The following is a 17,343-nucleotide window of genomic DNA, read 5'->3' as shown; positions in this document are numbered from 1 at the left end:
ATCCAATCACCAACACCAGATTTTGTTGATTTCAGTTTTTGAAAAGTTTTCACCTTTCTTTTCCTATTTCCATTACCTGATTTTTGGTCTTTACCATTTCATTCTTGAACTAATTGTGATTGCCTTCTGACATCTCCAGTCTTTGTCCACTGCAATCCGTTTTATATAATAATTCTACCAGGTCAGTCTTTCCTCACTTTGCCCATATCACTTTCCTTACTCAGAAATACCAACGGCTCTTAATTGGCACTAGGATGAAAATTCAAATTCTAATTATTACTGATATCTAAAATCCTCCTAAACAACATTTCCAGACTTATCTTCCATGGCACCTCTAAGAAGCCCCTGTTTTGGCCCACTGAGTTTACTGACTGTCCCTCAAACACACCATATACTTCCTGCCTAACCATTTGCACCCTTTCTCTTTTTCCTACATAAATCCTGCTTCTTCCAAGAAGTCTTACAAGATCACTCTAGAGCAGAGCTTATCCATGAGGGCACTACTGACATTTTGGGCTGGATAATTCTTTTTGGTGAGGCGCTGTCTGTGTACTGTGGGGTGTTAGCAGCATCCATGGCCTCTACTCAGCAGATACCGGCAGCACTGCCAGGTGTGACACACAGACATGTCTCCAACCATTGCCAAATGTCTTTGAATGTCTTTGGGGGTGGTGCGGGGGAAGGACCACCTTTTGTTGAGTACAGAGCAGTCCCTCTCAACAAAAAATTATTGGGCCCAAAATGTTAATAGTGCCAAGACTGAGAAACTCTGTTCTATACTAGTGTTTTTCAAACAGCAGGTTGTTGTTCACTGGGGAATTGTGACAGTGATTCAGTGTGTTACAAACAGCATTTTAAAAAAAGAGAAACAATAGAAAATTTCAGATTGTATGCAGGGTAGTAAGGGCAAGTCATTTAATAAAACTTTTAGTTTTATACAAGTACATAAATATTTTAGATTATGACACAAAATGTATTTCTTACTATGAGTCTTGGTCATAAAAGTCTAAAACCACTGCTTTAGTCTCACCTCAGACCCCTCTGAGCTCCTGTGACCTAATATTTCTATCAGTCCTCTGGCCACATTTATATTATTGTTTAACAATTTGTCTAACTCACATTCTTTTTTTTTTTTTTTTTAATTATTATTTATTTATTTATTATTTTTATTTTTGGCTGTGTTGGGTCTTCGTTTCTGTGCGTGGGCTTTCTCAAGTTGTGGCAAGTGGGGGCCACTCTTCATCGCGGTGTGCGGGCCTCTCACTGTCATGGCCTCTCTTGCTGCGGAGCACAAGCTCCAGACGCGCAGGCTCAGTAGTTGTGGCTCACGGGCCTAGTTGCTCCGCGGCATGTGGGATCTTCCCAAACCAGGGCTCGAACCTGTGTCCCCTGCATTGGCAGGCAGATTCTCAACCACTGCGCCACCAGGGAAGCCCTAACTCACATTCTTAAATAACTGTATATTTATGTTTTACTCCTTAAACCTGTAAGAATCGTGATGGCAGGTACTGCCTTTTATTATGTTTTGGAATCCTCCACAATAGTATCTTACGTAGAGTTGTGTTTCTCATATACATATAGCTTTTTACTTTAACTCAGCAACTTAGAAGATTCCTAGCTTAAGTTTTGAGTCCGTACTTGCCTGCAAAGAGATCCTGTGGCTCTTGGTCTTGTTCCTCATGGATCCCATTTTCTTTGGAGCCACTGTTGATGGGAAGAAGGGAAGCAATTCTCTTTGGAGACTGTGGCTTACTCTGAAAACAAAGAAATACTCTGAATACTCTGAATAAAATTGTACCATTAAAAACAAACCTAGAGGACTTCCCTGGCGGCCCAGTGGTTAAGACCCTGCGCTTCCACTGCAGGGGACACGGGTTCGATCCCTGGTTAGGGAACTAAGATCCTCCATGCTGCTCCACACGGCCAAAAAAAATCACCAAAAAACAAACCAACCTAGAAAGTGACTTTGATGCACCCCTCAGTTGCTCCCCCAGGTGTTTAGGGGAAGACAGGATCACTAGTCAGCCAGTTTAATAAGCAGCAAATCATTATTAGTGATGTAAGTGTGGCCTGAGTGATCATGGAGCTAAAATAAACTCACCCATTTTAGGGTTAATTTCTAACACTATAACCCTGCTGAAATGCCCTACCCCAAAGCACATGATGCCAACATGGGTATGTGTATACAAAGATAATTTTCAAAAGAACCTGTCCAAATGCATTTCTCCTCAGTTAATGACCTTTATTCTTTCAAATGCTGACAGGGCACATTCTTGTGTCCAGGACACCACACTGGAGACCATAATTCAAGCTCTGATCCTGACTTATTTTGTGGCCTTGGCTGAACCATTCACTGAAGCCCAGTTGTGTGGATATTACCGACCCTCCTGATGGGCAAAGGAAGGTATGACACTTTAATGTTGTTTGTAAATATAACTTATCTTTTCATCCTTAACTTATAGAGACACAATTTTCAACCAGACTCGTGTCAGGCTAGCAGAAGAAAAAACAGCCATGCTTAGCCTATGGGCACATGGTGAAAATACACTCAGTCCATGGCCTTTATCAAAAGCTCAGTGATCCTCCGCAAGCAAGGGTGGGGTGAGGCCCCAGACCGGTACCAGAGTGAACAAAGCTGAATTGTGTAGAAAACGAACAGAAAGCTGAGAATCTGGCTTCAAAAGCCATGGTGTCATATTAAAGGGTTTTGAAGTCAGACCCCAAGGCCAAATCAGTTAAAAGACCTGACTTAAGGAATCTTTTATGAAACATTTCCTTAACAAATCTGAGGGTGTTTGCTCCTTGGAAACAGGCCCTTTCTGACCCAACAGAACAAAGTGAAATGACAGATTTATTGGGTACTTTGAATCTGTCATGCAAACAGCTCCATCCAAGTACTGGTGCCACCCTCAGGGAAAGAAACTGTTACCAATATGTAGATTTATACTAGCAAACAACGAAATTTTCTATGCTAATAAAATTTAATGAGCTGCCCAAAAAAAAAAAAAAATTTAATGAGCTTTTAGTTGTATATGCTTAAATGTTACCAATTCTGTTAGAGACAGTGATCCTGTCTTCTAGTTGCTTCCACAATCTTAAAAAACAACCAAAAAAAAAAAAAAAAATCACTGCCGAGACACAGACGACAAATAATAGGGCAAAACCAAACCCTACACTTCCCTTTTGCCTCTTAAATTGCCAACTACTTTCTTACATACACACGTCCATCCTATACATGCTCTTGTGCTCTTGTACAGTATAGGGGATCTCATAAAAAGCCATCTGATGTCTTTTAATTCAGTTCCCACTAATATCAGTCGCCTCTAGATGGAGATCTAAGAGAGATTAAAACTCAGATACATTAAGAATATATGTATATAAATGTAATCTACTAGTAGCTCACCAGAGAGACTAAAGCAACAGGAAAAGAACAGGTTAGAATTTACCCATTTTTAACAACACCGGGAAGAACCCATTCTTGTGATACGAAGATGAATAAAGCCACTTTTCCATTTCTGTTTTATCACCTAAACTTGGAAGTTTAAAGATTAAGAAAATTTTCTGGAGCAATGCTAGAATAGCAGTCTGTCTGGGAGAAAATATTTGCAAACGATGAGACCGACAAGGGCTTAATTTCCAAAATATACAAACAGTTCATACAACTCAATAACAAAAAACCAAACAACCCAATCAAAGAATGGGCAGAAGACCTAAATAAACATTTCTCCAAAGAAGACATACAGATGATCAACAGGCACACGAAAAGACGCTCAACATCGCTAATTATTAGAGAAATGCAAGTCAAAACTACAATGAGGTATTGCCTCACACAGGTCAGAAGGGCCGTCATTAAAAAGCCTACAAATAACAAATGCTGTAGAGGCTGTGGAGAAAAGGGAACCCTCTTACACTGTTGGTGGGAATGTAAATTGGTGCAGCCACTATGGAAAACAGTATTGAGGTTCATTAAAAAACTGAAAGTAGAGTTGCCATATGATCCAGCAATCCCACTCCTGGGCATATACCCAGAGAAAACTCTAATTCGAAAAGATACACACACCCCAATGTTCACAGCAGCACTATTTACAATAGCCAAGACATGGAAGCAACCTAAATGTCCACTGATAGATGAATGGATAAAGCAGATGCGGTATATATATACAATGAATACTAAGCCATATTGCATGGACCTAGAGATTATCATACTAAGTGAAGCTAGACATAAAAAGACAAATATAATATCACTTATATGTGGAATCTAAAATATGATACAAATGAACTTATTTACAAAACAGAAACAGATTCACAGACACAGAAAACAAACTTAAGGTTACCAAAGGGGAAAGGGGATGGGGAAGGGATAAATTAGGAGTTTGGGATTAGCAGATACAAACTACTATATATAAAATAGATAAACAACAAGGTCCTACTATATAGCACAGGGAACTATATTCAATATCTTGTAATAAACCATAATGGAAAAGAACATGAAAAAGAATATATACACATATATAACCAAACACACACACACACACACACATATAACTGAATCAAGTTGCTATACATGAGAAATGAACACAACATTGTAAATCAACTATACTTCAATCAAAAAAAAAAAAGAATAGCAGTCTGTCTTTCCCTATACTAATCAGAAAAGACAGACCCAGATGGATGGGATACTGTGGTGACAACTAGAGCACAACTACTTGTCATTCTTCCTCTACCAGATCCCCTTCAAGCCCAAACCATACGTTGCTTGACTAGAACTGTGATGAAAACAAAAGCTTGTGCACCCTTAGTAAGCTAGGTAACAACTACCTTTGAGAATAGAAAACTGCTCCTCAAATATACTCTGGGACTCCATTCCAAAAACCACTCAAGGCTGAGTTCTAGGAAAGCTGAACATAGTTAGACTGATTACTGTATTTACTATTCTCATTTTTCCTCAGTAGTTCTTTTATAAAATTAATCTATGTACATAAAACTTTGTATTCTGTTTTTGCCCCCTTTGCCATCTGAGCAGGTTTTTCATGTCATTAAGGTTGTACAAAAATCCCACTTTTAGTGACTTAACTCTCTATCATATGGGTATACGACAACATAGTCATTTCCCTAATGATGGGCATTTAGACAGTTTCCAGGTTTTTATTTTTATCATCACAAAAAATATGGTGATGTCTATCCCTATATATAAGTCTACATCTGATTATTTCCTTGGGATAGATTCTTAAGCAGAATTATTCAACGAAATTTTCAAAGGCTCTACTAAGCTCCCTTCCAGAAAGATCACAATTTGCATCCACCCCCAGGCCCCCACCCCACACTCCCATAGCAACATTAAGCATTCTCTCTCTCTCTAAAAAATCTTTGTAGGTTAACTAGTTATAAGTTGTCTTGTTCCCACATGTTTACTGGCCATCTGAATCCCTGTGATGTGTTTTGATGTCCTTTGCCCATTTTTCTATGCTAAGTTAGCATTACTTAGATGTACACTTCTCTTACATAAGTATTTTAACTCTCTCTCTGGCATATTGTATAGTACCCACGCCCCCAATTTTATCTTTTTTCTCTTTGTTTTATTTTTGATCTTAGCAAATTTATTTTCAATTGACTGATTTGGATTGGCACTGGCCTATTTCTTTAGGCTGAAGAATACCCAGCACACAGTTGTCCTTTGAGGCATATTCTCAAGTTTTACTTAAAATCAAATGCAAGAGAAGCTGAGCAGAACTATTTTTAAGGATAAGAAGAAATGAAACCCTGTTCATGGTATCCAACATTTATACAGGACTGTTAATAGAAAACAAGTCTTTCATGAGACTAGAGTTTATAATAATAGGTTACTTCTCATCAAAATAGCCACCTGGCATTAAAACATGACATATTTCATATGCCATGCCCAAGGTTAAAAGACTAATTTTCATCAGTATTAAAGAATGATTTATATTAAAAAGCTAATTTTGAAGCAACAGTTTAAATTTTAGGAAGGACTCATTTTTGGGGGCAGAGGCACACTGATTACAGAGTGACAAAATCAATACTAAAAATAAGGCTTGCTTTATAATCCATATTTTAAAAATCTCTTAATAGTAAGTCACAAAACTCTGAAGGGGGCTAAATTTCTAGGCAATAGATAAAACTATTTTCTGTGATGAAATTTTTTAAATTTATTTTTTATTGAAGTATAGTTAATGTACAATATTGTATAAGTTACAGGTGTACAGAACAGTGATTAACAATTTTTAAAGGTTATACTCCATTTATAGTTATTATAAAATATTGGCTATATTCCCTGTGTTATACAATATATCCTTGTAATTTATTTTATACATAGTACTTTGTACCTCTTAATTCCCTATCCCTATATTACCCCTCTCCCTTCCCTCTCCCTACTGGTAACCACTAGTTTGTTCTCTATATCTGTGAGTCTGCTTCTTTTTTTGTTATATTCACTAGTTTGCTGTATTTTTCAGATTCCACATATAAGTGATATCATACAGTATTTGTCTTTCATCTTTCTCTGTCTGACATATTTCACTTAGTATAATACCCTCCAAGTCCATTCCTATTGTTGCAAATGACAAAATTTCATTTTTTTATGACTGAGTAGTATTCCATTGTATGTGTGTGTGTGTGTGTGTGTGTGTGTGTATTTTTTTTTTTTTCACCACATCTTAATCCCTTCATCTGCTGATGGACACTTAGGTTGTTTGCATATCTTGGCAATGGTAAATAATGCTGCTACGAACATTGGGGTGCATTATCTTTTCAAATTAGTGTTTTATGGATATACACCCAGGTAGAATTGCTGGGTCATATGGTAGTTCCATTTTTAGTTTCTTAAGAAACTTCCATAGTGTTTTACAATTCATATATATTTTGTGTTGCAATTCATGGTCGTTATTATCATTACTTAAGCTCAAATCATTCCATCTTTGGCCAGTGGGAACCTCTTCAAGTTGGCTCTGAGTATTTTTGACGTGACCCTGTAGTCTTTGACAGCTTCCTTGTTACCTGTAATGACAAGATTGTCCAGGCTCTTTTTGTACGTTTCCTACCTCACACCTGAAATCAGCCTGTTCTACGAGAACAAGAAGCCCTGGTTTCTTGAAGTAGTATTTCAAGACCACGATCTGAGCACTAGGGGTATTCAGAGGTACCTGGGTTCATCAGTGTTTCTAGAGCTTTTCAGTAGATAGATATAGACACACACATTTGTTTTCTAAATGTTTCATGTGTTCATACTGACATTTTCCATTCAAATATCCAGACTACAAATCTCAAGTCTCCTTTCTTTCATATAAGAATTCTGATTCTCAAGAACACAGCGGATGATAGGATTAGACTGTCTCATAAGTATTCACTTGATTTATCCCACATTACAGTCTCAGGATAACAATGCTGATACTATCTCCAACTACTATGATTACTGAAAAGAGGTAAACATTTTTTTGCAAATGTTATCCCCATTCCCTTTCCTTTTTAAAAAATATAGTTGTTTTATATCTGTAGTGTCAGAGCGTACGACCATGACATATGATGCTCTCTCCTTCTTATTCCTCCTTAAGTCTGAATTCTATAGGCAACTGCATCTTCAGTGCTCACCACCGGTCCATATGTCGATGTGTCTTCAATCATTTTGGCTGTCTAAGGAAGGGCTCAGAGGAACAGTATTCTCTGGGTTCTTGTGCTTCTGTTTATAATTACAAGAGCGCTCAGACAGCCTAATCCTAATTCTCAGAGAGTCACTAGAAAGATATGCCAGCAAGACAGCAATTGTGTTAAGAGCAAACAGGTATTCCTTGCCAATTACTGGCTTCAAACCATGAGGCTCAGGCTACTAATGAAATTTTCTTAGCTCAGGGAAGGACAGATGTGGGCTTCCTGTCCCCCAGAGCTGACACAGCCATTCAGTACTGAAAAGTACTGCTGTGATTCTGGGTATCTTCCGTTTAGGTTAACCAGTTGTGATTCTTCCTCATGTTGCTCAATTGCTCTTTGCTCCAGGCAGAATCTTTGCATTATGTTCAAGGGACCTCAGAAGGGTAGTACAATTGAAATTCTCAACTGCATTTAGAGGATGAATCCAAATAAAAAGCTCAAGTAACAGTGCTTCTGGAAAACTGGGTACATACTCATTTTCCAATGGGAAATTAGGATAATTTAGTTAAGGCAAGATGGAGCTACGGAATTGTATGACAAGGAAAGGACAATTAGGAATAAGTCAACCCCAGAAGTTATACCCAGATGATAAAACGGCAGTCACGAAGTCTTTAAAAATTACCCTGGTAGGGCTTCCCTGGTGGCGCAGTGGTTAAGAATCTGCCTGCCAATGCAGGGGACACGAGTTTGAGCCCTGGTCTGGGAAGATCCCACATGCCGTGGAGCAACTAAGCCCGCGTGCCACAACTACTGAAGCCTGCGCGCCTAGAGCCCGTGCTCCACAACAAGAGAAGCCACCGCAATGAGAAGCCCACGCACCGCAACGGAGTAGCCCCTGCTTGCCGCAACTAGAGAAAGCCCGCGCACAGCAACAAAGACCCAACGCAGCCAAAAAAAAAAAAAGAAAAAAAAATTCACACTGGAAGACCCTGGCATGAAATACTGCTCCTTTTGCCACCTTTACTTCTGGGGAGAAATGAGCTAAGTGGGGCAGTGTATTAGTTTTCTATCATGGCTGTGACAAATTATCACAAATTTAACAGATTAAACAATGGAAATTTATTAACTTATAGTTCTGTAGAAGTCAATACAGGTCTCACTGAGCTAAAATCGAGGTATCATCAGGGCTGCACTCCTTTCTGGAGGTTCTAGGGGAGAATCTGTTTCCTTGCTCTTTCTAACTTCTAGAAGCTGCCTACATTCCTTGGCTCATGGCCCACTTCCTCCATCTTCAAAGCCAACAATGTTACATCTCTCTGTGCCTTTCTTCTGAAGGTAGTGACTCTCTGTCTCTTCCATTTTTAAAGGATCCTTGCGGTTACACTGGGCCTACTCAGATCATCCAGGATAATTTCCCTACTTTAAGGTCAGCTGATTAGCAGCAACCTTAATCCCAACTTCAAGTTTACCCTTCGCTTTGTAACCTGAGACCTTCACAGGTTCCGGGAATAGGAGTGGATATGCTGGAGGGGGAAGTCATTCTGCCTACCGCAGGCAGTGACTCCTCTCCCACACCATGTTTCAAAAATGGCACAGATGCACTAAAAGTTTCTGTGCTTAGGAGAATGGACATTAAGTGTCCACTGGATTTGGTACATCTTACTCTACAAACTGGGTGAATATCTAACTAACCCAAATGATTTCACAATATTACCCCCTCTCATAACTTAAGGAGTTAAAGTAGGGATTCTTATGTGGGGTCCATGAACCACAGAATTGAGAATTGGGCTTATGAATTTAAATGGGAATAAAATTACAATTTACTTTTCACTAACCTCTAACTGAAATTCAGCATTTTCTTCAATTATAAAGACAGGCAACAAACCATGAGTAGCAGCAGTACCTGAGACATAGCTAATAAAAATTAGATATTTTTATTTGATATTACAGTTATTACAGACCTTAAAATATCATTTATGCTCATCTCAATTTAAAAATCACGGTAGTTATTAGACCTATCCCTAGATATTATTTAAAGCATTTTTTTAAAAAGCATATAACATAAAATTGTTTTAATGTTTTGATAATTACATTTCAGTAATTGGTTTCCTTTGTAATATTATGTATTTTATACATTTAAGAACATTATTCTGAGAATGGGTCCACAGACTTCCCTGGACTGCTAATGGGTCCATGACACAAAAAAGGTAGAGAACCTCTGAGCTAGTTCCTCTAGGACTAATGAAAATGGAAAAGGGGGAGCTAGAAGGGTGGGGAAAATGAGCCTGAAACTGACCACTGAGCTAGTAAAGGAAAACCATGAGCAAGTGCAGTAGAGACCTCAAAGTGAAAGGTCATCCATGATCTACCAAAATTTAGCTACAGACATTCTACTGAATCCTCTGGTGTAACTTCCATACCAAATTTTTGGGGTCTCAAACTAATATAACTTGTAAGGGCCTGGAACTGAAGAAGGATCAGAGTACTAATGGTGCATTAGCTTCTAAATTGAAAAAGCAAAACAAACCCAGTTCAAATCTGCTCTGAAAGCAAAATGAAGCCCCAGCTGTCCATCTGACTAAGCAAAAGAATAAGCCAGACGAAGTTGAGCAACAGGCTTTTCCTGGAGATGAGATACTTATGGCTACTTGCTCTAGTAACTATCAACTACTCATGATTTATTTATGACAGCAGTTATTGAAGAGTGCTGAGAAGATCTGAGGACCAAGGGAGAGAAATTAGAGTGTTCTTTTTCCTCTGCCTTCTCCCAGCCAAACGAATCGCAAGTGGCCAAGTCATTAGAGTTACCCTGACATCTGAGTAAGTAAAGGGGCAGCAACTCCCTACAGAACCTAGAGGTCGGATCACAACCTTAGTTGCTTCTCTCATAAGCCCCAAACTCTAATTTTATTTATTTATTATTTTGGCTGCGTTGGGTCTTCGTTGCTGCGTGCGGGTTTTCTCTAGTTGCGGTGAGCGGGGGCTACTCTTCATTGCAGTGCATGGGCTCTAGGCAAGCGGGTTTCAGTAGTTGTGGCGTGTGGGCTCAATAGTTGTGGCTTGAGGGCTCTAAAGCACAGGCTCAGTAGTTGTGGCGCACGGGCTTAGTTGCTCCGCGGCATGTGGGATCTTCCCAGACCAGGGCTCGAACCCGTGTCCCCTGCATTGGCAGGCAGATTCTTAACCACTGTGCCACAGGGAAGCCCCCCCAACTCTTATTTTAAATACATTTTAAGTTGGGTTCTTATTAGTCATCTTTTTTTTTTTTTTAAATCAACTTTTCACTTTTTTTTTTTAAACGTGATGATCCATTTATTTATTTATTTATTTATTTATTTATTTATTTATTTATTTATTTATTTATTTATGGCTGTGTTGGGTCTTCGTTTCTGTGCGAGGGCTTTCTCCAGTTACGGCAAGTGGGGGCCACTCTTCATCGCGGCGCGCGGGCCTCTCACTATCGCGGCCTCTCTTGTTGTGAGCACAAGCTCCAGACGCGCAGGCTCAGTAACTGCGGCTCACGGGCCTAGTTGCTCCGTGGCATGTGGGATCTTCCCAGACCAGGGCTCGAACCCGTGTCCCCTGCATCGGCAGGCAGACTCTCAACCACTGCGCCACCAGGGAAGCCCCTTATTAGTCATCTTTAAAAGTCTTCTCTCATGCTCCTTTCTCCAAAAGTGTTTTGTAACTACTTTTGTTAGCTCCTCCTTCATAACCTTGAAAGCTAGGTTAACTGCTAGTAAAAGTCTATGATGAAGAAACCAATGAGTCTATGTACTTCAGGAAAATCTAAACTTATTAGAAGTTTACAATTTGAGCTGAGCATTAAAATGAATCTTTGGACAAAACACCAGTTAATGACTTTTCCAAGAACATCTGTATCAGACCTGTGTGAAAAATGTGTAATTTCAACTTCTGATCTTTTGATCAGATCTGACCACCTGATGTGATGTTAGCTCCAAAAACAAGTGTTTGAGACAATATGCCTATAGAAAATACTACAAACTAGACAGACAGTTACCCATGACTATTTACTAATATTAGTTGTAAATGACTATACCATTAACTAAAGAAACTAAGTATTAAATCTGTTTAAAAATACTGTTGTATAGATTAACTTTAAGAAGTCTGATTAGGGGACTTCCCTGGTGGTGCAGTGGTTAAGAATCTGCCTGCCAATTCAGGGGACACGGGTTCAAGCCCTGGTCCAGGAAGATCCCACATGCCGCGGAGCAGCTAAGCCCGTGAGCCACAACTACTGAGCCCGTGCGCTTACAGCCCGTGCTCCACTACAAGAGAAGCCACCGCAATGACAAGCCTGCACACTGCAACAAAGAGTAGCCCCCGCTCGCCGCAACTAGAGAAAGCCCATGCGCAGCAACGAAGAGCCAACACAGCCATAAATAAATAAATAAATAAATTTATTTAAAAAAAAAAAGAAGTCTGATTAGGAACAGAGAAAGGACAGTATCAAGAAACTTACTGAGGACATGTTATACCTTTGGGAATAGCAACCACACATTTTGCAGAACAGAGAATTAAAATCTTAGCCAGTTAAACTATCAATTTCCTTAGAGCTTTTAATGAAATTACCAACTAATATCCAGATCTAAAAAAGTTATCCTATAAGCACTCAAAAGGAAATAAACTGGTCTTAAAAAAGAGCTGAGATAACATTGTAAAATGGTGCAACTGCTATGGAAAACAGTATGGAGGTTCCTCAAAAACTTAAAAATAGAACTACCTTATGATCCAGCAATCCCACTTCCGAGTACATATCCAAAAGAGTTGAAAGCAGGGTCTCAAAGAGATATTTGCATACCCACAGCAGCACTACTCATAGAGCCAAAAGGTAGAAGTAACCCAAATGTCCACTGAAGGATGTATGGATAAACGAAATGTGGTATATACATCTGATGGAATATTATTCAGCCTTAAAAAGGCAGGAAATTATGATACATGCTACAACATGGCTGAATCTTGAGGATACTGTGCTAAGTGAAATAAACCAGTCACAAAAAAGACAAATACTGTATGAGTCCACTTTATGAGGTTATCTAAAGCAGTCAAATTCACAGAAAGAGAAAGTAGAACGGTGGTTACCAGGGGCCCAGGGGAGGGGGATAAGAGGAGTTGTTATTTAATGCAGGAGATCTGTTTCACACAAATGTGAGTATACTTAGCACTACTGAACTGTACAATTTAAAATGGTTATGATGATAAATTTTGTTGTGTGTTTTATACCACAATTAAAAAAAAGCTGATTTGTTTCCCCCTCAGGATACATGTTATATTGATCATAGATGTAGGACTGGATTCTAAAAATACCATGTCCTTTTCTGTCTAAATGTTAATATATAACTTATGTTTATATAATTCCCTATAGTCCATAAAACATTGTCAATCAGAAGCCAATTGCTATCCTTGACTTTTGACTACCAATAAAGGCTAGTGATATTGTTCTTTAACACCAGTGGAAATATGTAAATAAGTCTTGATTAGCCAAAGACAATTTTTTCAACATATGACTTTTCATTTTCAAGTCCCCTGCTATTTTGTCTTTATCCTATTCTTTTTTTCTGGCCATTTCTCTAATTACGAGGGTTTCAATTTAAGAATAAGAGTGATGAGAAAAAAAAAATCTAATTGGTATATCATCAAATGAAGAAGTTACCAAGTTTGGCCAAAACCTGAACCAAGATATCATTAATCTATGTTTCCCTCCTTTTTCTCAGCATGAGAAAGGCCACCACAGTTCTCCTTTTATTCAGAGGGCAAATCTAATGGTGGTCCTGGCATACTGCTAAAAAGAGATGGGCATATAAGAGCTTCTGGGAAGGCAGATAAAGAACTTGCTTCAATTTTATCTTTCCGGTTCAGAAGTATGCAAATAAGACCAGTGAGCTCAAATGAGATGTAAAAACATGTATGCTATTTAGTCTTCTTAACATAACAATTTTAAGAATTAGAAGAACCAAAAAGGGGCTCCAATTTAGTCTCTCTTTTTACTAAGGGAAAAATTAATCCTATCCTAGAACTAAGAAAGTTTTAACTAAATAGATACATATCTGGATTCAGGTCCAATCAAAGATTCAGATAATATATTTAAAATTTTAGACCTTTTTATTCATAGGTCCACAAAGTAAGAGGCATAAAGAAGATAAGGTCTTGAGTATTCTTAAGAACCAGACCTTCCACAAGCTGGTTTTCAGGCTTAAGGCAATGATTTCAGATTTGTTTTAATAATTCTTTTAACTCCAGTCTATCCCATTCAAATAATTGGTTTGTAGATCCTAAAATGCATATCAGGGGCTGCTCCTTCCATTAGAAATCAAATTATATTTTTATTACCATATTAACAAAGCCTCTTGGGCTCTAAAAGAGAGCAGATGGGATGATTAACAGCAGCAGCTGTTACATCAATGTCCAGGAAATTACATGCATACCAAAAATGAGTTTTAAACTTTATATGCCTCAGCTTCTCAATTCTTTAATGCTCCTCTCTTTGCCTCCAACATGCAACAAAACCCAGTATGAAGATAAACTTAAATCAGTAGGATGCTACTGAAGTCATTAAGTGCCTACTTTGATGGCTTTTAATCAAATCAATCTTATTACCAGTTTGATTTTGATAAATTATATTAACCATTTTTAGGATTAATTAATTAAACTTTTCTAATTCATTATTAGATTGTGTGGGTTTTTTGATTCTTTGAGTAATTCTAGTTTACAAAATGCTCAACTGTTCTAAGTGTTTTACAGGTATTCTAATTTAATCCTCACAATAATGGTGGAGGTAAATACTACTACTATTCACATTTTACAGGTGAGGAAACTGTACAGAGTAAATAAGTACCCTGCCCAAGGTTAAGCCAGCAAGTAACAGAGCCTGGATTTAAACCAGGCTTCAAAGCCCACTTTCTTAATTACTTTATTCTTCAATCTTGTTCCTTAACATACAGAAGCACTGCAATCCATCTTCTCACACTGGCTCACAACTAAAGCATTTATTGTAATATAATTTATATTAATGACTATTTAACAAAAAATTCACAGCCTAACTAGTGAGGAATCTTGGGGTCTTGGCTTTCTGAAGATTAACATCAGGACAGGCTGCTAAAAAATGGCTTACAGGTGGCATTTTAGTTCCCTCAGCAACTCAATTTTCCTGGATCAAAATCTAAATAAAAATAATTTGGCTTTCTGTGGTAGAACAAGTTCATTCTGACCCCCTCCTCCTCCCTTTAGATGGAAATTAGGCAAAGTATTTTCACTATTTTAGGAGACAAGTATGGATGCCTCTGGGAAGTAATCTGGTGAGACCAATCAAATCACAGCCTCCTGAACTTACTTAGAGAACTTTAGAAAATAACAATTATCCTTCCAGGGTCCTTTTTGAAAAATAAATCATCATTTACCTATGTGACCAATTGCTTTCAGAGCCAGAGTCTCTGTTTTCAGATGTTCAGTCTGACTATCTACCATCTCAGCAGTTATCAACAGTCGCTGTTCTGCATGGCTTATGAGGGAATTACTAAAGGAATAGACAAAATATTTGTTTTAAATGGGATACAGAACTAAATTAGCAGCAAGAGTTATTTCTCAGAATAACAGAGACTTCATTTGACAGTCTGAGCTGTTATATTAGCATCAGCAAATACTTTTTGAGCTGGGATTATGGACTTAATTCCTAAATACAGTACACGGAAAAATCTAATGATTATCACAGAAGACGTTGCCAAGAAACTTAACCTTTTTCTGACTTAAATGAGAGAAGCCTCAAACTTTTTCAGACACATGCTTGCATAAAGAATTTAAAGCTGTTTTATTTAGTCACTCATATACTGAGTAGCTACTATGAAGCTAAGCATTAACCAAGATAGAAAAATACATAAATTCACTGCTAGCACTGAAGAAGTTTTCAACCTGGAACTAACTGTACCAAATGGTATGAGTCAGTATTCTTATAAAACAGCCCAAAACATCTCCATTGGTTCCAGAACTGATTATTGATTTCCACATTCCACATATAAAGATGAGTTTTTTTCAATACCTAACTCTTATAAGAAACCCGGATATTACTATGGGAAACACCATTTCCTCCTCTCATTTACAGATTTGCTCCCACTGAGGTACTTAGGCACAAAAAAAAGGGACAAAGCTTTCAATCTACGTAGTGGTTTATCTGGCAGGACCTTTTTTGCAACCGACATCTGGCAGGATTTTCCTAGAGATCAAAGGAGTCAATTTAACTCTCCTAGACTAAGATCCAGAAAGGGCCTTTAGTAATCACCGGTAAGGATGGAGCTAACGAAAGGATTTGTGGGCAGGTCACTATCCTGAGCAACTCCAGATAACGTTATTCATCCTTGGAACAGTAAGGCGAGGTAAAGGAAAGTCTGCATCCCACCCCCTTATCTTGATCTATTAAATCAGCCCGGCAGGAAACCACCAGCAAACCAGCCCCGTGGGGCCGTGGGGCCGCAAGGCAGGGCCAAATGCCCGCCTCGGCGGCTCTTCGCTGTCAGGGATCTCAGCTGAGAAGCCACCACATCCCTCACTCCTCACCGTCCGCCCAGGGGCGGAGAAGCCGGGCCCTACGTCTCGGTGCTCATCTAGAACCCAAGCCACGACTACTGTCACCAACGTAAGGTCTCGCCGGGCCCACTCTGCCCAGCCTCCCCAACCCTCGCTTAGCCTCGCTTTCCTTTGGGGGCGCCCGCCCGCCTGCCCCGAAGGGTGCGAACTCACGGCCTCCGCGGCGCCGGTGAAAATATCCTCGCCCTCGGTGTCGCTGTCCCCGGCCTCTGGTTCTGACCCCCCGACCGCTCCCTCGGACTCCGGCTCCAGGACGGGGAAGGGCGGAGGAAGTCTTCCCGAAGCGCTACAGCCACCACCCCCCGACGCCATCTTCCTCCACCCACGGCGGAAGCCGCAACAACAACTTTATAAAGAGGTAGTGCCGCGAGCAAAGCGCTCCAGCGGCTCGGAGATGGATGGCCGCTACCAGTCCCGCGGGGCGTGCGGGGCGGGGCCTACACGCTGGGGGCGGGACGGGACGACCCGGGGCTCCTGCGCAGCCAATCCAAACCCTGGGTCTCGGGGCTGAGCTCTTACGGGGCAGAGGGACAGAAAAGGAGGCGCTAGGGGACGTGCATGTTGTTAACGGCTCTTTGTGCTCTAGATAGCTTTATCTACCGGGCTTCTTAAGGAGATGAAGAAGCGAGTCTGAAAACCTCTTCGTGCCACCAACCCATGCCAAGCACAGTGCTACATAGAGATTCAATAAATATTTTCAAAAAATTATTTATATATATATTTTAAATTTTATTTATTTATTTATTTATGGCTGTGTTGGGTCTTCGTTTCTGTGCGAGGGCTTTCTCTAGTTGCGGCGAGCGGGGGCCACTCTTCATCGCGGTGCGCGGGCCTCTCACTGTCGCGGCCTCTCTTGTTGAGCACAGGCTCCAGACGCGCAGGCTCAGCAATTGTGGCTCACGGGCCTAGTCGCTCCGCGGCATGTGGGATCTTCCCAGACCAGGGCTCGAACCCGTGTCCCCTGCATTGGCAGGCAGATTCTCAACCACTGCGCCACCAGGGAGCCCTATTTATATTTTTAATTGTTGGTTTCATTGGGTCTTCGTCGCTGTGCGCAGGCTTTCTCTAGTTGCCGCGAGCGAGGGGCTACCCTTTGCTGTGGTGCGTGGGCTTCTCAATGAGGTGGCTTCTCTTGAGGAGCAC

The 17,343-nt window shown here is 39.9% G+C and overlaps 1 protein-coding gene across 1 annotated transcript in view; it reads right to left on the bottom strand.

Annotated features, from left to right (window-relative positions):
- Window positions 1–16,611, bottom strand: part of SNX1 (sorting nexin 1) — a 47,717-nt gene extending 31,106 nt beyond the window's left edge. Inside the window, exons 1-2 of the mRNA XM_082383349.1 lie at window positions 16,354–16,611; window positions 1,643–1,754 (exon numbers count right to left, since the gene is read on the bottom strand). Coding sequence (XP_082239475.1) covers window positions 1,643–1,754; window positions 16,354–16,512 — 271 coding nt within the window. The 5' untranslated portion in view covers window positions 16,513–16,611. The remainder of the gene's footprint in view (window positions 1–1,642; window positions 1,755–16,353) is intronic.
- Window positions 16,612–17,343: the final 732 nt, after the last annotated feature.

The sequence above is a fragment of the Balaenoptera borealis genome (genome assembly GCF_965194805.1).
Source record: "Balaenoptera borealis genome assembly, chromosome: 3".
Classification (NCBI taxonomy): domain Eukaryota; kingdom Metazoa; phylum Chordata; class Mammalia; order Artiodactyla; family Balaenopteridae; genus Balaenoptera; species Balaenoptera borealis.
The sequence above is the reverse complement of the archived record's forward strand: the minus strand, read 5'-3'. Positions and strand labels throughout refer to the sequence as shown.